The sequence below is a fragment of the Pseudonaja textilis genome, chromosome 4 (assembly GCF_049901715.1).
Source record: "Pseudonaja textilis isolate UNSWEBS1 chromosome 4, rPseTex1.2, whole genome shotgun sequence".
Classification (NCBI taxonomy): Eukaryota; Metazoa; Chordata; class Lepidosauria; order Squamata; family Elapidae; genus Pseudonaja; species Pseudonaja textilis.
In genome coordinates, this window is record NC_141993.1 from 33,306,129 (window position 1) to 33,330,407 (window position 24,279).

The window sequence follows — 24,279 nt, forward strand, 5'->3', positions numbered from 1 at the left end:
CAGATCACTTTGATGGCCTGGACGCCAGTTGACTACAAATATGCTCTAGGACTTTAGAATTCAATCAGATAGAAACCTTCGGCATAACACTCCAGGCTTAATAATTGTTGGGGAGTGGGGGGAGACAAAAAAGTGTAGTGATGAAGTTATCTATTTGGTAATTTGGTAATGAAACATCTGGGAGACTAATTTTAATTGTCTGTAAAAGTATACAAAAGAAATGTGAATTTTTAAGAGTTACGGTAAATTAACCTTTTTTTCATTGATTAGTATTGCTGTGGCAACTGTCAGTCAGGAGTTACCAATTACTGTCTAATTCAAAGAGAAGAAAAACAAGGGGAAAATGATAAAATATTTTTTTAAAATCAAGGGACAGAGAGTTAGCTGAAATTGGCCCTATTCATTAAAAAAAGAGCATCATTAATTTCCAAAAGATTCTTATCATTCACAAAGAAGAGTATACACATAGCACTGAAAAAATAAACAAATATTTAATCATGTTAAAAGCATTGTAACTTGGCTTTCACTCATTCATCAATAGAAATTATACACTAGAGGACAGAAATCTAAACAAGTATTGCAGCATAAACTATGATGAATGCTCAGCTTATTTTCAGCCCTAGACAGATTGTAATGTTATTTCTACATATGACTGAAGCTTTTCCTAAATTACATTACTGTAAAATAAAGCAACTCAATATAGACTTAACACCCTAAGGAAGAAATGCTATACAAAATAAAATAAAATAAAGCTATGTAATTGATTAGGATTAGTATTCTTTGGCTCAGTATTTGTAAACAGCAATGGATCATGCTCAGTATTTCCTAGCCGAACCACAGACAACTACAATGATCTAATACATATCAGTTTTACAGAAGACAATGTTGAAAAGCACTACGCAATCTAAAACCATCTCTATCTATTGGACCGGACGGAATATGTGCCTACTTCTTAAAAATGCTACCCACTGCCATAGCTGAACCTCTAAGCATAATCTTTGAAAAATCTTTCAGGACCAGCTCCTTGCCAAAACTATGGTCACAAGCCACAGTCATTCCCATCTTCAAAAAGGGAGATGCCAGCCTAGTTGAAAATTACAGACCAATCTCTTTATGCTGCATCACCTGTAAAGTCATGGAATCAATTATTAACCAATCCATCATCCTCTACTTAGAAACAAACAACCTACTCTCTAATAAACAATTTGGTTTTAGGAAAAAACTATCTTGTAATCTGCAACTCTTACATTGCAAAAACATATGGACTACACAACTCAATCAGGGCAAAGTAATAGACGCAATCTACATAGACTTCTGTAAAACCTTTTATTCAGTGGTACACGACAAACTACTCTTAAAACTAAAATCTTACGGTATCTCTGGACATCTGCATTACTGGATAGAAGCATTCCTGTCAAACAGACAACAAATGGTCAAAATTGGGAGCGTCCTATCAAATTCTGTACCTGTCAACAGTGGTGTCCCCCAAGGCAGTGTTCTAGGACCACCTCTTTTCATACTCTACAAAAATGACCTCTGTGATCATATCAAGAGCAACTGCATTCTCTATGATGATGATGTAAAGCTATTCAACACCACAGACAATACTGCTACCCTTCAAGAAAGACCTTGACTATGTATCAGAATGGTCAAACAAATGGCAACTTCAAATCTCAACAAATAAATGCTCTGTCCTACATATTGGCAAAAAAAATATATCAGAAAATAAAATACAGGCTGAATAGTCAAGACCTTGTTGATGATCCAAACTCTGTCAAGGATCTTGGAGTACTCTTCTCAAATAACCTAAGTGCTAGAGCCCACTGTAACTACATAGCCAAAAAGGCATTAAGAGTTGTTAATCTAATCTTACGTAGCTTCTTCTCTGGTAATATTGCAGAGAAGGTAATAACTGGTAATAACTAAAGCATACAAAACATTTGCTAGACCAATACTCGAATACAGCTCATCAGTCTGGAACCCACATTATGTATCTGATATTAACACAGTTGAGAAAGTCCAGAAATATTTCACAAGAAGAGTTCTCCACTCCCCTACTTGTTGCAGAATACCTTATGCCACCAGACTTGAAATTCTAGACCTAGAAAACCTAAAACTATGCCACCTTCAGTCCGATCTAAGTATAGTATATAAAATCATACATTGCAATGTCCTACCTGTCAATGAATACTTCAGCCATAACAACAGTAGAGCAAACAATAGACACAAACTCAAGGTTAATCGCACCAAACTTGATTGCAGAAAATACGACTTCAGCAACAGAGTGGTCAATGTCTGGAATACTCTACCTGACTCTGTTTTTTTCCCCAAACCTCAAAAATTTTAACCTTAGACTGTCTACTATTGACCTCACCCCTTTTCCAAGAGGTTTGTAGGGGGCGTGCAGAAGCACACCAATGTGCCTACCGTCCCTGTCCTATTGTTTCTTTTATATATTTTTTTCTTATATGAATCCATGTATTCATAACTATGTTTTTATTTATACCTATTATCTTGTAAGCAATTGACAAATAAAATAAATAATAAATAAAATAAATAAATAAATAGTAACATTACAATATTATCACTACTAATACAATAATATTAAACAAAATTTCAGAAGTGTTTTTAATGTATCTCTGTTGATTAATATTGAATATATAAGAAAAAAATGTTATATTAAGGCTTAAGAAATATCATAGACCAGTGATCCAAACCGTTAATCCATCTGTTCAGTTCTAGAGAGATTTTTTTTTCTATGTAATAAAATAATATATTCCTAAGTGATAGAAAATCAGCACCTATAAACTTTGTATTCCTAAGTGAATTGCACCACTGGGTACCTTAAAAGTAAGTACATAAAAGATACATAAAATAGATGTTTCATTTAATAGTTGACTATCGGTATGGACAATTTATCAAGAAAACAGCCCCTTCTTGTAAACCATCAAATCACTTTCATTTTAGGCAAAGCTAGAAATTAGGCTAATTTAATCTCCCCGATTTTCTTTTCAGTTCATTGGGTTAACAGCATTTTTTATCATTTCCTGACTAAATTTGGACAGCCATCATTATATCTAGCTAGTACTTTTAGAAGTGCTAAAAATCAGTCTTGCAAACAGCTAGAAGAATGCTGCATGAAGGGGCATATCATACTTGAGTTTGCGCAAGTCAAAACGATTCAAACACAATTTACTGCTCATAAAGGGATCATCAAAAAGAAAACAAGAAAAAGACCTGTTCAACCAACAAAGTTTCAAGAACAGATGGCGAGAATATATAGAAGAGCTGTATGCCAGCAATAATGAAGTCTACTGTCCTCAGATTCAGGAAACAGAAATAGAACCAGTCATCCTTCGAAAGGTCATATGGGCAATGAGTTAACTGCCAAATAATGAGACTCCATATGTTGATATCATCAAGATAGAGAAAGAAGTGTAGCAAGGTTGAATTTTTTTTACCACTCTTCTTATTCAACCTATTAAGTTCAAGTGAACATGAGGAAACTGGAAAAATTGAAGTAAACATTGGAAGAAGGAACGTCAACAATCTTTGATATGCTGATGACATAATCTCAGAAATCAACGGAAGTATAAAACATCTGATCAAAAGGATTAAAGAAGAAAGCGAGAAATTTGGCCTCTTCATGAACATCAGAAAGATTAAGTTCATGACTACTATGAGGAATGCAAATGTCAAAATACCAATTGACGGTAAACCAATTAAATGTACAAGAATTCACTTTCCTAGAATTGTGGATTGATCAAAGCTGTGAATGAAATCTAGAAATAAAGCATCAACATGCACTGGGTTGCACAGCAATGATGAACATTAAGAATAGAGTATGAAAAAGCAAAGTTTGGCAACTAAAAGCAGATTAATTCACACTATTTTGTTTCTCATAGCTACCTATAGTTGCAAAACCTGACCATGAAGAAACTAGACAGGAGGGAAATCAACTTGTTTAAGTTGTGGTGTTAGAGAAGGTGCCCGTGCATTACTTGGATGGTAAAGGTGACAAACAAGCAAGTATTGGGGTGTATAAAACAAAACTTTTCTGGAAGGCCAAATCACAAAATTCTGTCTTACTTTTTTTCAGCCATATCATGTACTCCAGTACTCCAGTCATGCTTCAAGTGGTCAGCAGTAAAAGGAAACAAGGCCACCAAAAACAGACAAAGCCAGATCATAAATTCACTAAAATAAGCTGTAAAGATTGAAAAATGTGGAAAGCTGGTCCACATAATTGCTGAAATTGGAAGGATAGCATCTTTAATTTTAGAATGTCTTTCTAAGAAAAAAAGTTCAGCACAATAATAACTCATACAAGGTTGTAATTAATAAATGTCCTCCTCTATTTTTTGCACATGTATTGCTGGTACCTGTAAAAGGAATCTATCAACCAGTTTGTGTATAGCACAGGAGTCAAACTACAGCATCATGTTGCCATCACATCACATTTCATGATGTTTTTCCGTTCCTAGAGCTGGGGTGGGCATGGCCTATACTTGACGCATCCAGCCCTTGGTCCCCCAGTTTGACACCCCGGTTTATAGCATTAGGCAGAATGAGAAGATTATATTAGTTGGTACATACAATAAGTAATGGAGGATTAGTGAAGTGCTGGAATTTCAAAAATCTGCATTGCAAGGTTTGTTCTGCACTATTCCACAGTAGCCACATTTTGTATTAGCTGAAGCTTTGAAGTTATTTTTAATGGTAATCCCTCAAAAAATGTTCAAATAGAGCATATATACTATAAATAAATGTATATAAAGCATTCCTGTAATCCAGGTAGATGATTATCATAGCATGATGACAATTGTCAACCATTGAAAACAGTAATAAACTGTAGCAGGTGAAGCAACGAAAGTCTTGTGGCCCTCAAACTGCTATACTAAAATAACTATTCATTACTGATATCATGGAAGGAGCAGACCTCTCTAGAAAGACAGCATGGTTGTAATACATGAGGAAAAACTTACATAAAAATACTTTTAAATTCAAGATTTCTGAAAATTCAGCATTCATTGCATGTTTAGAAAACATTAGTTCTCTTAACATATTTTGAAGGTTGCCAAAGGCAGTGTTTTTGCTTTTTTGCAAAGAATAAATATGACAGACTTCAAGCACAGGAACACAATATATATATATGGAAGCAAATAGCATTTAATAGGGGCCATGAGAATAAAGTTTAATTGGATTTGCAAAAATCTTTAACAGATTCCCCAAACACTAGAAAGAGCTAGACCTAGAATTAAATTTAGAAAATTAAAATGTAGAAAAGAATCTTGAAGTATAATACCTCTTAAGACAAAATATTCAAAATAATTATGCAGAGGACTTTACCTAACAGTATACTGGCAGAGACTGCTCCTTTCAATGATGATATGCAGTTTGACTTTTTCTGGGTCAACCAGCCACCAAATCAACATTTTGTACTATAGTGACTACGCTCAAACAGTGAAAAAAAGCCAGAGAAAATCAGTTACATTTTAGAACTTATATCCCACATGAATACAGTGGTTAAGCCAGATAATGCTTAGATTTGCAAGCATTGCATTTATCAAATTCACATGGAGAGAAAACAGAATCTAGGTTGCATGCTGTATGTGCTCCAAGTACTAATGAAACTATTTCATTGCAAAATTAAAAATTATTCCACCTTTATGTCTCAGCAGGTGGCAGCATCTAGCTGATCTCATCTAAATTTGGAAGCTAGGGAAGATCAGACTACTAGGCCCAACTTGAAAGTAAAAAAAAATAGAATACTATAAAAGAATATTAGAAATATAAGTTAGATTGGGAATCTGAAATACCACTGGAAGGCAGCAATTACAAAAAGATAATGGATTGCTCCTTCTTGAAATTAGATGGTTTTTTCCCCCCATGTAGTTGCTGGGAATCTTGACTTAAGGATATCTTTACCTTTTTATAATAGTATATTATAATATTGTAACAGAACAGGCTATTAAACATACTATGCATTTATATAGCTACTCTGAATTCAATATAACATGGGTGGCTATATAAATGTTTCACGTCAATCGGCCAATCAATTAATCACACAAGTTTTATGAGTTATAATCCAAAGCCATCATAAAGGTCATCTACTTGCACTATTCTCTTCTTCCATTTTCACAGTTATTATTCAAATCCTTACACTATTCAATCAAAATGCTATTTTCCAATCCAAAAGACTTTTTTTAAAAAAGTAAAAACAGCACTGATTTTCTGAAATATACATTACTATGGAGGTGTTTTTTTAAAATGATCATTTCTAAATGGAAACTTTTCATACCCATCAGAGAACAAATGAGAGAATATTCAAAATATCAAATTATTTTTTAAAGAAACCTAAAATTATTTCTATTTCTGGAGAACTAATTAGAAAATAGCATACAATGAAGAGGCATTGTTAGCAGCATTTGGAAAAGGAAACATGTTATATTACTAATTGCACTTGAGCTGACAAAGAATTGAAAAGATCTCCTGTCCAGTTCCAGAACTGCTATTCATTATTATTAAAAACAAAATAATTTATGGACATTGATATTCTTTTTCAAAAAACCATGGAAACATAATTGAGAATAGAAACTGCAATGCACAATTTTGTACCAGGCAATATGTGCACAGCTCAAAGATTTTACTCTATCCACATCTCCTTCTTGAGAACAGAATCATCTTTTTCAAAAAAAAATTGCAACAACTTCCCTCAAAAAAATCCAAGAAATAATGAATAATATATATGGTTACTTTCTTTTTAAAGTGATGTAAAATGACCCAAAGTATGGAAAACCTTTCCTAGTTATTTGCATTTTTTAACTTGGCAGGGATACCAGCAAAATAAGATTCTCTTATGCCTAACCCACATCAAATTGCAAACAGTGCATCACATGCAATTAAATGTCAACACTTTTAATAGGATTGGAGAACCAGATGAGGCAAAGAAGCTACTTTAAAATAAATTATCATGCACAAATTTAAAGCTGATTGTTTGTTGTAAATCATACAAACTAAGTTCCTGACGAAATCATTTTAAAAAGATGCTTGTCAATAGCAACTGAGTGTGCAATTTAAAGACCCATTCCTTAATTTTAATTGCAATCTACAGACACAAAATTCATCTTCGAGAAAATTTTATATCAAAAGATATTTTCTGCCAGGACATAATCCTTCAGATCTTGACACAAGTATAGCTGAATACTAGAGCATTTTAAAAAGCTCTTGACTCAAGATTCTCTATTGCAGAAATGATTTGAAGTTACGGATTTAAAACCTTAATGAAAAAAATCAAAATGAAAAGCCACTTAGGCCTCTGTGCAAGGAATAACTTAAGGAAGATCATTCTGTAGTGACACAGTCAGCCCAGTATGATTATTTCCATTGCTCAGATATAGACAGAACATGCAGGACCTTAATGGGTGTTTTTAAGGAAGCTATTTTTAGTAGTCTACATGCAAAAGCATACTTTGATTAAACATGCTGATTATTTGATGGGAACACAGTGTTAATCAAAATAGGCACTAAGTGTAGTAGCACAATGTCATTAGAACGTAAACTGTAGTGAGACTGATGAAGAGAGCTGCTGATTGCTGGGAAATACAATTCACAGTAATATAATTTAAACCTCAGTGTAATATGGACAGACAATAGAGAAAGAAAAGTAGTAAAAATCATTTCTATTTAACTGATGAGTTGAAAAACTTTTTCACATATGAACTTACTCCAAAAGATTTTTCAATGAACTTTTCTATCTCTGATGGAATTGTTATAAAAGGAAGAACATTTAATAAATATTATACACTAATTACAACAGAAAGCTTATTAAGTCAAGAAGTAGGCAATTTATTTATGTGCCCTGATCTGCTAGCTGGGAGAGTTATCTTTCTCAGGCTGGCCTAAGCAATTAGTTAAACAATGGTTTACTAATTCAAAATTTACTAATTGAAAGTAGAGGCAAGGGGCAAAATCAGTGATATTGTATTGCTATGTCTGAATAAGATCACTAGTAATTTTTTTAGTTATTTTTAAAAATCCCCTTTATAACTCTGGATAGCAAAATATATAGTTTAACCAAAAAAAAAGCTTTCCTGTGTGTGAGAAATAATGTTGATTATGCAATTGGGTAAAGACAAGGTTTAATGATGCATGTGACAAAATAATGATATTTATTGATGTTTTTGTACTTACTTATTCTGCATCATGTTCATTATAACCCAGTCAGAAGGATATACATTCTTCCCAATAAGATTTTTGAACATGATGAATGTTTCCATAAGGAAGTCCTAAAATAAAAAGCAAAACATATGATTATTTTACATAAAGAATAAAAGAACAAAATAAATATTACCTTCATTTGCAAGAATAATAGGAATAATGGAAGAAAAGTCTCAATTCTTCAATTAAATTGAAGAAATTATATCTTGTTGATCAAATAAGTGTATCTAATCTCCTCTAAACAACATTGTATCATGCAGCAATACACCAAAGAATCATATCATAACATTTTTATTAGTAATGCCAGCTCCAAGCAAAGCTGATTTGTAACAAAACTAATACTGCAGGAATAAATAGCCTTTAAATGTCTCAGACTATAGTTCCAAAGTTCCAAATTCCTCACTATAAAGAAATACTGTTTTTTTATTGTAGATTGGATTTGACATCAAATTGTTTTTGTATTGGGTTTTCATATATTGTCAATCACCCAGATTAATTATGGATAGATAGATGAAATAGATAGATTGATAGGTACGTAGGTAAGGTAGATAGATAGATAAAGATATAAATAGATAATAAATACATTATAGTAAACACAATTAGCATAGTCAATGATTTGGAATGGAAAGATTCAATTCAAAACATCTAGAGACCATGTGCAATCAAGAATGTTTCATCATATTATAAACTGATTTATTTTAATTTGGCATAGGGTTTTATTGGCACAGTATGATAGTTGTCCAAAACATTCTGCATTCAGAAAAATAAAATAAAGTATTGATTTTCAGTCAGATTCTCAAATTCAAAAAGATCTTCAATATGCTGTTATTCTTAGCAAGTATCAATGAAAATCAGTATTTTGACACCAACAGTATACTTTGCATACTTAAAATTTATTAAGTGGCTGTTACTAACATACATTGCTAGCATTATAAAAAATAAATATATAATTTTAAGCACACATTTAACATGTTTAGTGTCCCCCTATTTGAAAAAAAAAAAAATATATTAGTTTATTGTTTTTGGCTATCATGGTGAAGCTTGATGGTTTTTCCAAAATAACCCTATTATTATTTTTCTGGCTTAATTATCATGCTACCATTTTTTTCTATCAGATGGATGCTTTGCTTTTTAATGAAATGCTTGATTTCCTTGTTTTACAATTTAATAATTGTACAGCCATAATCTTAACAGGATTTACACTCAAGTGCATAGGGGGCTGAATTGAACCAAGGAATTTATTATTGACTATTTTATTTTTCAAGGTGTATTCTTTATTAAAGGTTTGCACTACTGGGTTTATGTATCTTTCCTAAATTTAGAGGCTGAATTTTCACATACTTCGAAAAGGGTGCAGACTATATTACACCATTTATTACAGAGCAAGAACAACATCGTTGACAATCATTTACTGTCACACTACATATATTTAAGCAATGTACTTCACGATATGCAGTCTAATATTGGAAGCAGAAACACTAACAACTCTGGCAATTCAGCAGAGAAAATTATTGAAAAAGAAAAGTTTACTCCATTAGCACCAAGTCCATTTTGCCACTCTGTTTCAGGACTTTTATAATTAAGATTAATGATTATAAGAGATCATACTTAATTGCCTAAACGAAATTCTTTTTTCTGTTCTTTCTCCTCCATGTTGTTATGGCCTGTAAGCTTATAGTAGCTGATCAGTCTTATGAAGGCTATTCAGAGAGTGGGTTTTTTTTTTTCAGATGAAGAGTAATTAGAGTGCCTTTAAAGAAAGAGTAAATAAGTGATTTCTGGCACACTTACCATGGGATACATGAATGCAATTTTCTGACCTCTCACCATCACTACTTTTTCTTCTTCCTCCCCTAACAGCTTGCAGTAAGTAGTCAGATAGAGAAAATAAGACTCAAGTACTTAAATTAAGGATATCTTATCTATTCTTTCTCACCAGTTTTCTTTCAAGAGAAATACTGTATAGTATCAAGTGGGGTGGGAACACCTGGAAAAAAAGACCTTGTTGAATGCTTCCGGTCTTCTATTCAAGTAGCCAGAGAAAGTAAGCTGTTAGAACATGAGTTCTTCTTTCTTAGTGATATTATTTGTTGATTTTTTTCACATAGGTAAATGCTACAGGAAGGCTGGAGGGTACAGGGTGTGGTTGGGTGTGAGCTCTGGATGATTGGGCCATGGATATGCCAGGCGTAAGTGCAAAAAAACCAAGGCAAGGACAGTGCAGTTGGGCATGAGCTCAGGAAAGCCAAAGGATGGACTGCAAAAGGGTGTGTGTGTGTGTGTGTGTGTGTGTGTGTATGTGTGTGCGCTCAGGAAGGCCAGAGAACTTACCAGAGTGACTTGCAACTTTCCCTGCCAGATTCCCTAACAATAGCAGTAGCACTTAAACTTATATACTGCTTCATAGTGCTTTACAACGCTTGCTAGGAGGTTTAGAGTCAGCCTATTGCCCCCAACAATCTGGGTCCCCATTTTACCGACCTGGGAAGGATGGAAGGCTGAGTCAACCTTGAGCCAGTGAGACTCGAACTGCCAAATTGTTGTCAGTCAGCAGTATTAGCCTGCAATACCGAATTCTAACTGCTCCGCCACCACGGCTTTTTACTTTACTTAATGGGAAGCTGGCAGGGAAGATCACAAATGTTGATTATACGACTGAAGGATGCTGCAGCTGTTGTAAGTGCAAACCATCTGGGAAACATTAGCATTTTGGTGGTAGCAAGTGACATGTCTATATATGATTCTTCTCAATAGCTTCCTTCCATGATTTACTTAACCGTGGTTTACTTAATATTTTCAATTTCTTGGCACACAATTATGCTACAAAATGTAGTTAGCTACTTAGCAATTTACCATGACATGTAATGTAGACAAGTTGCAATTCCAACAATTGGCTGAGATTTCACACCTAGGTCTTAATGTCTTTGAAAACAAATTTAAGGAACTACTGTCACCCCCTTCAGCCTGGCCAATCTCTTAAGATTAGCAGGCAAACTCTTCAAGCTTTTGATAAAGAGAACCAATATTCTGGTGGGCACAAGGGACTGGATTATTTCAGCTTCATCATTATGGGCTTAAAAATGCTTCAAGACTACTTTAAGTCTTAAGGTAGTCAGCATATAGATCTTTTAAATTAATTAATCCAAACCAAGACACAACTGATAAAATGTGCTAAAAACAAGGTATTGGATTAAAAATCTTCCCTTGGAAGATAAAAATAGGACATTGAAAAGAAGAAACAAAATTACAGAATATGTAAGCTACAGGACTTATGTAAAGAATTATCAGTTACAATTTAATTATTTAAATAAAGTACATTTTGCAGTGTTTAAAAATAATAAAGCAGTTTAACATAGCTTCCAATTAAGAAGTATGTTAAGTAGTCAGTGCAAAACAGTAAGACTATAAAAAGATTCACACTATATGCATCTATTTCTACCATACTGTATACAATTTTTATTATATTTATTATATAATCATTATATTTATTTTATTTTTATTGTTTATTTGCTTATTATACTATTACATTTATATATTAAAGGCTTCTATCGGACGGGCATTAAATTATTATGTCTCAAACTATAGTGAATAAAGAAGCTGGCTTTGAAGGATAGAAGGAAGACCTACTATTAAAGCAATATGTCAGATCAATGAAATTTGAGCCTCGGCAAAGAAAATAATTTATAAAAAGGGTCAGAAGCAACCCGCTCTCTCTTCCCAATTTGTATGAAGACAAAAGGAGGAAAAGTAGCACATTCACACCTACCAGTGTTTGCTATTAAAGTTGTTGCAATATATGTAGATTTACTTTACTTGAATAATATCTGTTTCTTAGTATGGCCTACCTGATAATCCTCCTTTCTCTTTCCTCTAGACATTTGAGGTAAAAAGAACAAGGTTTTACATGTACAAATGATTATCTGAACTTTGGCTATCAACTTGTTCAGGTTCTCACATCTTAAACGCTAAAAGTTAAACACATATTATGTATTAATTATGCTACCTGTGTTATAATAGCTGTGATTGGCTTTCTCAAAAAGTAGCATGATAGAAATATAGACTGTATGAGGGAAGAAATGGACACAAACAAACATTAGGAAGAAATGTTTCCTCCCACCATCAAATTTCAGTGTTCTGTTTAGATCAGTGGTTCCCAAAGTGGGCGGTACTGCCCCCTGGCGGGCAGTGGGATACCTTAGGGGGATGCTAAGAGGCAAGGGGGCTGGCAGGGGGGCACTAAGAGGTGGCAGGGGAGCATTTGAGGTGCTGGCCCTGCAGGGTCATCCATTGACTGTTGCACTGCTCCGGAGCTGGCGCCTCGAATGCCCTCCTGCCACCTCTTAGCGCCCCTCTGCCAGCCCCCTTGTGGATGCTAAGAGGTGGCAAGGGGCATTCGAGGCGTTGGCCCTGCAGGCTCATCCATTGACTGTTGCACCACTCCAGAGTCAGTGCCTTGAACTCCCCCTGCCGCCTCTTAGCATCCCCAAGGGGGCTGGCAGGGGGGTGCTAAGTGGCAGCAGGAGGCTGTTTGAGGCACTGGCCCTGCAGGCCCATTGACTGTTGTACCGCACCAGAGCCGGCGCCTCGAATGCGGCAGCATGTTGGGAAAAGCTTCCACCACCGCTTTCCCAAAGTGCTGCCGCTGTCGCGTTCTGACTGTCTGTCTGTTCGTTCGTCCGTCCATCCGTCCATCCATCCATCCATCCATCCATCCATCCATCCATCCATCCAAAAGGTCTGTCTGTCTGCTTGCTTTCCTGCCTTCCTACCTACCTGCCTATTTGTCTTTCTGTCTACCTACCTACCTACCAATATAGATCTATGTATCTATCTATCTACCTACCTATCCATCCATCCATCCAAAAGGTCTGTCTGTCTGTCTTCCTGTCTGCTTGCCTACCTGCCTGCCTACCTACCTCTTTATCTACCAATATATCTACCAATCTCTCTCTCTCTCTCTCTCTCTCTCCATCCATCCATCCATCCATCTATGTTCGAAGCGCCGGCCCTGCAGGCACATCAGGAAAGTAGAGCAAAGCCAGTCTGGGAGGGAGGGAGAGAGAGAGATGATGCATCAGATTGAAATGAGGCTTAGTTTAGACTGAAGCCCTTTTCCACAATGAAACATCTTTGGCTTCTAAAGGTTTTGTGAACAAAACATGGTCAAGACTATCAGGAAGCTCTCACATTTTGTTGAGGCTTTAAACAGGATTCATTGGACCAGATCTCCCCCCTAAAAATTTACTTTTTCCCAATATATTACAGTGCCAATTCTGAAGAAGGCAAAACCAAAATGTATTGGTAAATTACAGGGAGAACACTCACCCACGCACACACCCACTCCCTTCTAACCCTGCTAGAGCAGGTGATTGGACTAGAATAGATATCTCATTATCTTTCTCCTCCCCCCCTCTCTCTCCTTCTTCATTTCTTTTTCTTTCTGTCCCTTCCGTCCCATCTTCCCCTTTCTTTGTCTGTCCCTTTTTTCTTTCCCTTTTCTCTTTCTTTTCTCCCTTCTCTCTTTCTTTTCTCTCTCTCTCTCTCTTTCCCTCTCTCAGGATCACCCCATTGACTTGGTGCACTGCTCCACTCAGACTTCCTTGGGCAGGTCCCTCCAATGCAGCAGGCTCAATGGGGTGGACCTGCGGGGCTGGCACCCAGAACGCGGCAGTGGGAGCACATTTGAAAAGTAGAGCAAAGCCAGAGGTCGGTAATTTTTGCTGCAAAGAATCACAAAAGCTTCTGGGTTGTGCACAAGAAGGGACACACATGTCAATGCAATTCAGCAACATAAAATAAAGAAATACAAATAAAAATCGACAAGAATCGGCAAAGCATCTCTGATTAGATTCTATTCACTAGTAGAATCTAATCAGAGATGCTTTGCTGATTCTAGTGCAATGACCTGCTCCAACAGGGTTAGAAGGGAGTGTGTGTGTATGTGTGTGCATGGCTGTCAAAACTCCAAAAACAGGTCAAGTAGCTCTGGGGAGGCCAGTCATAACTTAGAACACTTGCTAAACAACTGGCCATTAAGTGAGGACCACTTGTATTTGGTTTGCCAGTCACCTGGCCATGCCCATCCAGTCACATGACCACCAAACCACACCTATCCAGCAACGTGACCAGCAAGCCACGCCCACCCAGTCACATGACCAGCAAGCCACACCCTCAAATTAGGCCATGCCCACAAAAATTTGAATCCCAACCCCGGGTGAGGGGCACTGAGCGTGAGTTTGTAGCACCAAGGGGGCGCTGGACTGAAAAAGTTTGGGAACCACTGGTTTAGATCCTTCCTGCACCTCCTTAGAGATAATTTTATCCACTGCTTTTCTCCTAAGCAATTGGAGCAGCTTTTAAGCAAACAACCACTTTTTTTCTCAGAGCGTTGTCTCTTTAAAAGGTGATAACAGCAACTTGAATTTGATTTTTTTTTTACTAACAACATTTGGTTGTCCCCAGGTAAGTGGATTACAGGAAAATGGCAACGTACTTAGAAGCTAACAACTGGAATACGCAGATTTGATATTTTACTTATCTTCTTGTCCCATAAATAATTTCCACTCATAAACAGCTGTACAGACAGTAACAAACATATCCATAGGCAGACATCATCATCCCGAGATGTGGAACAAGAACAAAATGAGGCATCTAGATCTACTGCTTAAAAGAAAGGACTCAGCATCAATAATAGCATCATTAGCTTTACAGCCCTCTCTAAGAGGGAGACAGCTGTTGGAAGAAATGCCCATCTGGATCAGTTCCAAGTGAGGAGAAAGACACTGGAAACATGGAGGCTGATTGGAAAGATGGCTTATTGGTGAACAGGCCCACATGGGTTTTAGGTCCTGGGCAGCTGACCACATGTAATTGAGAGAGAGAGAGGTATTTATACCCACCTTTGGGCCTTGCCCTTGAGTCCTCTGTTCCTGTGGCAAGGGCATGTATTCTCTTGGTTGCCTTCAGACTCCCATGGGGCTATGCAGGGATCATAGCTGATTTTGTAGGTTATCTCAGTCAAGCTTGGCTGAAGCTTGGGCTGTGCAATGAAGGGGCTTTGTTCCTATTGTGGCTGAATGGCTTTGCCCTAAGGATAATCCCATCATCCTGGAGCTGAAGGTCTTTTGTTTGTAGATAGGCTCAATGGGCATCAAATATCTGTTGTGGGTGAAGGGAGCTGAAGCTCTGGATTTCTATCTTAAGAAACATGGTTCTCCTTTAGGGAAAATATAATATTCTGCCTTTTTAATATTTCCTTAAATATTTCATTCTTCTAAGAGGAGTGGGTGTTAATTATCTACACAATAGATAAGCCCAGAATTTGAGAGTGTTTAGAAAATTTTATAGCCGTTTGTCTTTATCGTAATAGCCAAATGCACAATCAGCAGACTTGTCTCACTAAACAAGACAGAGTGGCTCAGATGCTGTCAAACTTACATGGGGACTTACACACAGCACAAGCTGCATTCCAGTCATGCACAATAGAATGATATTGCAACGTGTGATATTTTAGGGTTAGTTTGTCAGCTGTAACCTAAAATGTATAAACATCTGAGAAAATGTAAGCATTTATTTTTGTAACTTGTTATTCTTACAATCATTTTAATTTTTAATCAAGCCTGTTTTTGATTTATAGTTTAACATAATTAGCTAAATTAGGGAAGTAACATGTATATTATTTATTTTTATCTCTAATTTCTTCCATCAAAAGATGATTTAAATTTAATTATAACTTTACAGGATAAATTGTTAGAAGTGATATAGCATTCCTGTATTTTGGATAAAAGTTAGAAATAAATACTCTTTGAGACTTCTAAAATTGATTTAAAGCAGCTTCTTGTCAACATAACTTTGTAAGATTGGTTTCTCTGCTCTGAGTGTTACTAAAACAAAACACAGAAACAGTTTAGATATATATTATCCTCTGGGAGCAGCATTGTCACCAATCTAATCCAGATTGGATAAATTTACAAGCAAGAAGCAAACTAACTTGTCACATTAAAAACTTTAAATGTAGATATATGGACTTAGTGTGTTTTTTAAGTTTATATAAAGATAAAGGTAAAGGCGTCCCTGTGGATTTTACTCAGCTAGTCTTTGCTGACTATATGGGGTGCTGCTCATCACCCTTTCAAGGCCATGCACCCGCACTGTCTGAAGACATTTCCACAGTCATGTGGCCAGCATGACATCATGGAGTTACCTTTCCACCAAAGTGGTACTTATTTATCTACACCCATTTGCATGCTTTCAAACTACTAAGTTAGCATGAGCTGGGACGAGTATGGGAGCTCACCTCTTCATGTGGCACCTGGGCTTTCCAGGTGACAAGCCCAGCATCTTAACCACTGAGCTACAGTACCACCCCTCAAAGTTTATGTAAAGGCATTTAATATGAAGAATTACTACTTCACATATAACTATCCTATTCCTACTGGCGAACAACAAAAAGTTTCAAGTTTAATATTGGATATTTATATCAATTGCCTATAATATACATACCCTTTCAATGAATAATATTCAGTTGCTGTTCTCTTTTCCTAAGTAGTGTTTGTCCTGATTATATTTTTTGAAGTGTAACTTTATGTCTCTGAATCTAATTTAAAAAGTATGTATTTTGCATCTTTTTAATTTCATTTTTTCAACACTTTTTTATCTATATACATAAAAGCGAAATACCACTCATGCATCATCACAAAATCTCCAGAACCATAAAGCCTACAAACTTGAAATTTGGCACATATGGTCCTTTTGGCTTCTAGGTGCTCACTAAGAAAGGATTTTTCAAAATGACTATCAGAGCATTATTATTTTGTATATTATTATTAATACGCTCTGATGCTAAGGAGTTCTACTCCCCCTCCCCAATCTGTTCCAAATGCAAAACACAAGCAGGGGAGAGGAGTTTCAGTTTTAGTTTCACAGCACCAAACAGCTTTAGTACAGATCAGTTGAGCTAAGCCACGCCCAGGCTCCTTGCTGTCTCCTTCTTGCTCACACAGCAGATACTGTTTCAGTTTCCAAACAGCCCTGAACTCTCTCACACACTGACAGAATGCTAGCCAGATGAACACCGATGGATGCTGGTAGGCAAAGGTACAATTTTATTCCCTGATTTTCCTCTGCAAAAACTAAGCCCGGCCACATAGTTTCATAGCAAAGCGCAGGTATCAAGCTGGTATTTTATAAAAGTATTTATCTACAACAGATTTGAGATAATAAACCTTTATCCTCATTACTGGTAGTTTGGGAAGTGCTGGTCCATATCACAAAAAACAGGGATCGTGAAGATTGGAAAATGAGAGCCAGTTTTATGTAGCCTGCTGGCACCAGGCTAGAAATCTGGAGCCTGTAAGTTCTAGTCTGAAATGAAATGAAAGCTGGCTGGGAGCGGTTGAGCCAATCACACTCTTTCAGCCCAATTCACCTCACGGGGTAGTTGTGGGGAAAACAAAGGAGGAAGAAATATTGGATATGTTTTCCACCTTGCTTTTTTATTAAAATAAAAGAGTGGGGTAAAAAATATTTAAAGCATTGACTTCAATGGCACCAAAACCCTAGCCACTATAGAAAACCCCAGCCACAGAATTATCAGAGAAGCCATAGAGATTGGAAAAAGACCTGAAAGCATGAATAGAAAAGATGATTCCACCAGACTGTCAATTATTTGGAAGCCTTCACTCACAAACAAAAAAATCTCCACACCACTAGCCAAGCAAACACCTGGGCACAAACAGACTCCCCCTGATGCCTCCAGCTCAAACACACCCCAACCAGGCACCCAGATGAAACCTAGCTTCCTAATATATGATAGCTGCCCATTTACTCGGAGCCAAGCTGCACTAAAAGCCTCCAATACAGAAAACACAATGTTGCCAGCCAATCAAGACAAAAAAAGCTACAAAACAGACAGAAGATATTAGAAACACCAATCAAGCAAAACACAGCGAACTCCAAAACCAATAAACACAGACCAAGACTCCCAACCAATCAGGATGAAGAAAAAACCATTCTGGCACAGCAAAGGCTAGCACCAAATTTAAAACAGAAACGGCTGTGAAAGTCTGACTCACAGACGAACACTATACAGAAGCCTGATGATGGCAGATGAGATTCTGCCGAAACATTGCTACAACTTTAAAAGCACAACTATAATGACGTGGAAAAATACCTGAACAAAGCTGAATAACATACATATAAATATCCGTGAAAACTTAAGAATATGAATATATATATATATATATATATATATATATATATATATATATATATATATATATATATATATATATCTTTGGTTATTCGGTTTTCTCCCGTGTAAGATTGGCAGTATCTAGGCAACATTTCAATGAAGTCTCATTCATCATCTTCAGGCTTCTTTCTTTGGCTCTGTGCTTCTCAGAGTGATGTGAGATTGCAGTTGCTTCTTCCTTTTAACTGCTAGTGGGGGTGTGACTTGATTGGGTGGGGGCTTGGCTGTGTTCTGATTGGGTGGGGGTGTGTTCTCATTGGTAGGGGGTTTGATGAATGAGACTTCATCGAAACGTTGCCTAGATACTGCCAATCTTACACGGGAGAAAACCCGAATAACCAAAGATCTACATACAAATACCCGCGAGAACCTCAGAAAACATATATATATATATATATTTTATTTAAAAAAAGAAATAGTGTAAACATGGGACAATGTTTCAGGTTAAACTTACAACGACATCAGTTCTCATCTTCCCCAAAGTCTTGATTAAATGAGCATAATGATAATCTTCCATTTGTCTTAAAATAGCTGTCATGCTTGCAACAAAATTTCCCTGAAAATAAAGCAAAATAAACAAAGATGTTACACAACATGCAGATTATCAGCAATTCCAGGCAATCACAAGTTATATAAACATTTCTATAATAATAATAATAATAATAATAATAATAATAATAATAATAATAATAATAATAATAATAATAATATGAACTTACTGCTGCTACTTCTAAAGTTCCTATAATTTTCTGAGCATTACATTGTTCCATATATATGCTTTGTAAAATTCTTGGCTCTTGCTATCTTTTAATAATTGTTAAAATACATTTTCTTCTCTATAAAATAAAATTAATTATATGAGTTACTCTACCATAATTTGTTAATGAGTGGATTGGATCAGAAAATAGGAATCTTTATATTGCACCCTGAAGACATGAATCCTAAATTCAGAAAATCCTGAAAAGTATTATTTTGGCATTGTGTATGTATGTGTGTAATTTCATTTAACTGCCACTACAACATTTAACTGAAAAATGTGTACTGTGCTCTACCTTACGTAAATACTAGGATTATGCAGCACTCCAACAGTGCTTCAGCATATGAGGAATATGAATGTAACTTAAAACAGCTGCATCCTCTTCTGAAGCATTGCACATCCCTAATAAGTATTTTGAAATAATATGTTCTTTTGCACAGATATATACAGATATTCCTTTGCTATTCATAAAAATGTATACATACACAATCATTGTCATTAAGTCCTAACTAAACTATAAGCAAAATAAGGAATTGAAAGGCTCTTGTTTCTTCTTTTACAGCAATCATTATCTATACAAAATAATGGAAACATGGAGGAAGACAAGACTGCTTACATTGAAATTAGATATTGTAAAGGACAAATTTTCTAAATCAGATAAACATATTCAAACATTTACCGGCACCTGCAGCATCCTCTAAAATATTCTTCTTTTATGTTGTAATCTGATGACATTGTGCTGTTTGACTGTTTTCTCCAATATATTATTTTTTAAGAGACATGGTGACGCAGTGGTTACAGTGTAGTTATTGCAAGCTATTTCTGCTGACTGACGACTGCCAGCAGTTTGGCAGTTCGAGTCTCACCGGCTCATGGTTGGCTCAGACTGCTATCCTTCCAAGGTCGGTAAAATGAGGACCCAACTTGTTGGGGGCAATATGCTGACTCTCTAAACCACTTAGAGAGGGCTGTAAAGCAATGTGAGGCGATATATAATTCTAAGTGCTTTTGCTATTTTTAAAAACCTTAGCCTCAAAACCTTACATGCATTTTAATTCCGATTAATAGTTTTAGTAATTAATTTTCTAGTTAAGGTGTTAGAATGTGGTCCTCAGGTTATGGCCATTTGTTCCATGACCATTCAAAATTATGACAATATTGAATACGGGGCGGGATTTATGACCTGTACGTGAAGTTGTGGCTATTACAGTGTCCCTGCAGTCACATTATTGAAATTCAGGTGCTTGGCAACCAGCTAGCAATTACAATGGTTGCAATGCTCTACATTCACATTATCACCATTTGTGACATTCCCTGGCACTTCTCATAAGTATGGTCAATGTTGGAGGACCCAGCAGGAAGTTACAAGTCATCTCTCCTGATTTTTTGTCCACCTGTGATCTGTAGTACCTACTTGCCAATCTAGCAATTACCCATAACGCCTACCATTCCAGCCTCACGTAGCACCTGTTTGCTGGCCTGTACTTCACAACACTCACTCATGGCACTTGCCTGCCCCCTCACAACTATCACCTGCCAGGTTGGTTGCCTGAGACTCTTGCCTCTTCACATGTCATGGTCTTGTTGGGTCCTCACTTAACAACCTACACAGTCCTGGGATTATGATGGCAACCAGGACTGCTGGAGTTGCTGTTGCTAAGTGCTAGTCATATGGCATCATTTCTTATGATCACTTGCCAATGGAAATTCTGGTCATAATAGTCATTTGTAACCCAAAGACTACTTATAGAACATACTCATTCAGCAGGAATTCTAAGATATTATTCTAAGGTAGTAATTCTAAATAATGATGAAAAAGGGATACATACAACTTAAGCCATGGTGGCGCAGTGGTTAGAGTGCAGTACTGCAGGCTACTTCTGCTGACTGCTGGCTGCCTGCAATTTGGCAGTTTGAATCTCACCAGGCTCAAGGTTGACTCAGCCTTCCATCCTTCCAGTGTTGGTAAAATGACGAGCCAGTTTGTTGGGGGCAATATGCTGACTCTGTAAACCACTTCGAGAGGGCTGTAAAGCACTGTGAAGCAGTATATAAGTCTAAGTGCTATTGCTAATTGCTATTAATGTGGATCCTGAGGGAAATCATCAACTTAACTTTATGAATGTGAGCTAAGACCTCCTGGATTTAGATACAGCTTCTAAATCAATACCTTAAGGAAAGATGCTTAAGAAGATATCTTCCTTGTACATTTCTGACTGTTTTCCTCTTCAATTGGTTAATTACTTAAGATTAATGTTTGTGCAGATGAATCCACTTCTTATTTTTCCAATACTTTCAGTTTTTTTCAAGGGATCCTAATCTTCTCTTTGTAATTGTACAGAATTTCTTTATACAAATTACTAATATTATGTTGATAAGTAAATAAAGAAAATTATTCATTGCACAAATTGAAGTTTACATAAAATCATTTCATGAATTATCATGAAGAAAATTTCTTTAGCATTATTTTTTTTAAAAAATCATTTAAAAAAATCTAAATTTTGGAACGGCCAAAAAAAGTGGAATAGTAGGTGTGGGGGGGAACAGGAGTAACTTCCAGCCAGCTTCCTAACTGATTTTGCTTGTGGGAAACCACAGCTAATGTCACAGATTGTGATCACATATCTGCAGGAATGTTGTGATGGACTTTGCAAATAGTTGCAACGTCATAGCAACTGTAAGTCCCCCTTGTCATAACTTTGAATGGTTGCTGAATGAATGGATGTAACTCAAGGACTACCAGGATATCCAGTGACCTGAGTTTATGATTAAGACTAATAGAAGGCTCACAGGTCAAACAGGAGGCTTAAAGTTACTGTACCTCAGGAGATAAATCAACTTATTACAGAGTTCTAGAAATCCTTTTTCTTTGTTCTCAGAAAATTGGATTATAAATGTTAAAGGAGGATCTTAATTTATACCTGTGATTTTCAAGGAAGCAGAAATTGCTTTCATTTGTGTATTTTCTTATTCCATCCTTATTACAACAAGTTCTGGTTACCATACACAATTATTCTTAAAGCTTCTCATATCCTGTGAGGAGGTTTTAATTGGCTAAAAAAGACTCCATAAACAGATTGGAGCTGTATGGACTTGGATTTCTGAATTCTTAATCCTGATTTCACACCTGAATCATTACACCAAACCGATTTTCTTTCTCCTGATTTTCAGGTGGCAGAAAAGGTGTGGGAATAATAAAGCATATGTTGTTAAAAGAATGGAATACAACTCCCATTAAAAAAAAGAAATCATCTGGATCAATCTGGAATTTTTTTAAAAAAATCCTAGGAATCCAGATTGGTTTCTTCATTTGTTTTTTTAGGGTTTTTAAAAAAGAGTTAGAGTTCCTCCCCCAATTCTGTATGTCCCCAAGCACTTAGTTTTTGTATTAAATAGGTATAACCTAGCAATTTTGAAACTATAGTATTCTGGCTGGTGGGGCCTAGGAAAAGGGCCTTTTATGCAGTGGCTCCTGCCCATCCTTTTGGCTTCCATCCTTTTCACTTTTCAAAAGGGCCTGAAGACCTGGCTCTGCTAGATGGCTTGGGGCCCAACAGAGAGTCGCCATATTTGAGGTGGTTGAACAATTCAGAGCCAAATCCACCTCCTTCCCTGTACATCCAGTTCCCTCCCTTCCCGTCTTTTAACTATAATTCTATTTTGATCGTAATTTCCATTTCCATTGCTTTAGAAGTATTTATCTTTTAAGGTTTTAATGCTTTTAATGCTGTAAGCTGTGTAGTTGTTTACAGGATGGAAGGGCAAATAAATGTAATCAATCAATAAATGCAGTTAGTTGATTTCTAATGGAATGGCCTGGCAACCATAGCAATCAGCCTTTGCTTCCTGGTTGTGTCAGTTGTGAACCATTTATGCTCTGAGTACCGTTAAATTTTTGCTAGCATTCAGTGTTGATATAATATGTGCGGTATGTCAGGTTGCTCAGACACAAATATACAAAAAAAAAAAAAGCAGAAAAACTTTTAAGAAAAAAAGAAAGCAACCGTAACCATAATTCTCCATCTTGCAAAAACATCAGAAATAGTAGAGGGGAAAACTAAAAAAACATTGATCTTGCCCTGGTAAGTTCCAGAAATAATGCTACTGTAGATATCATGCTAGTTAAAACTGACGCCTACATCCTTTAAATTAACAATCAGCAATATCAATAACATGAACTATGGTTTCTTTTTTTTTCTTTGCTGATTTGATTCATACATTTCATGTAACCATGGTATGTCTTTGATTTAGCATGATATGTGAACCCAGTCACTGTGATTTGTAAACCATGGTTAATGGATAGATTGATCAACATTTTTGCAGTTGGAAGGATACATTTTTTTAAAGTTATTATTAAGTCATTGATGGGTGAAGTGGATTAGGAGTTACATAAAAATGTACTTAGATAATTAATTTTATATTTATTATATTTTCTTATCACTATATCCTTACAAATTCAAGAACACACATTGTGATGCTTGATCTTACCAAACTGTAATGTTAACATTAAAAATGTTTCTCTACTACATTTCAAATGATGGATGGTCAGCATGCAGAAAACAATATATTTCACTCTAATTTCTACATGGAGCTCAGTGGAGAATAATGGAATTCATTCAAACATTTGTTTTTTAAAAAATAGGTTTCCACATTTAGGAATGTATACTTCATGTGCAGAAAATAAATTTTATTTTTAGTAAATATTTTAAAAACAATAATAAAAGGAAATACAAATTAAATTCAAAAAGAAAAAGTTATAAACAAAAAAGAAAAACTGCATAGAAAAAGAAAACAGGGAAAAAATAGTAGAAGAAAGAAAAAGAAAAATATGTTGAGAGGGGACTTCTAGTCTTCATTACAACAAGCAACAACAAACTGATAACTCATCACCAACTGTAAAAGTAAAAGCAACATTTCTTCTTCCTATAACCCATCCCTTCTATATGCAAAACCTTAAATCATCAACTTTTTAGTCCTGGTATCACCAAAAACTCTGTAAAAGACTACCAGAGCTATATATATAAAAACAACACACACACACACACACACA

At 35.9% G+C, this 24,279-nt stretch overlaps 1 protein-coding gene across 1 annotated transcript in view; it reads right to left on the bottom strand.

The window, feature by feature from the left end:
* DOCK1 (dedicator of cytokinesis 1) overlaps positions 1-24,279 on the bottom strand; it is a 399,928-nt gene that overhangs the window by 150,316 nt on the left and 225,333 nt on the right. Inside the window, exons 28-29 of the mRNA XM_026704953.2 lie at positions 18,927-19,028; positions 8,194-8,288 (exon numbers count right to left, since the gene is read on the bottom strand). Coding sequence (XP_026560738.1) covers positions 8,194-8,288; positions 18,927-19,028 — 197 coding nt within the window. The remainder of the gene's footprint in view (positions 1-8,193; positions 8,289-18,926; positions 19,029-24,279) is intronic.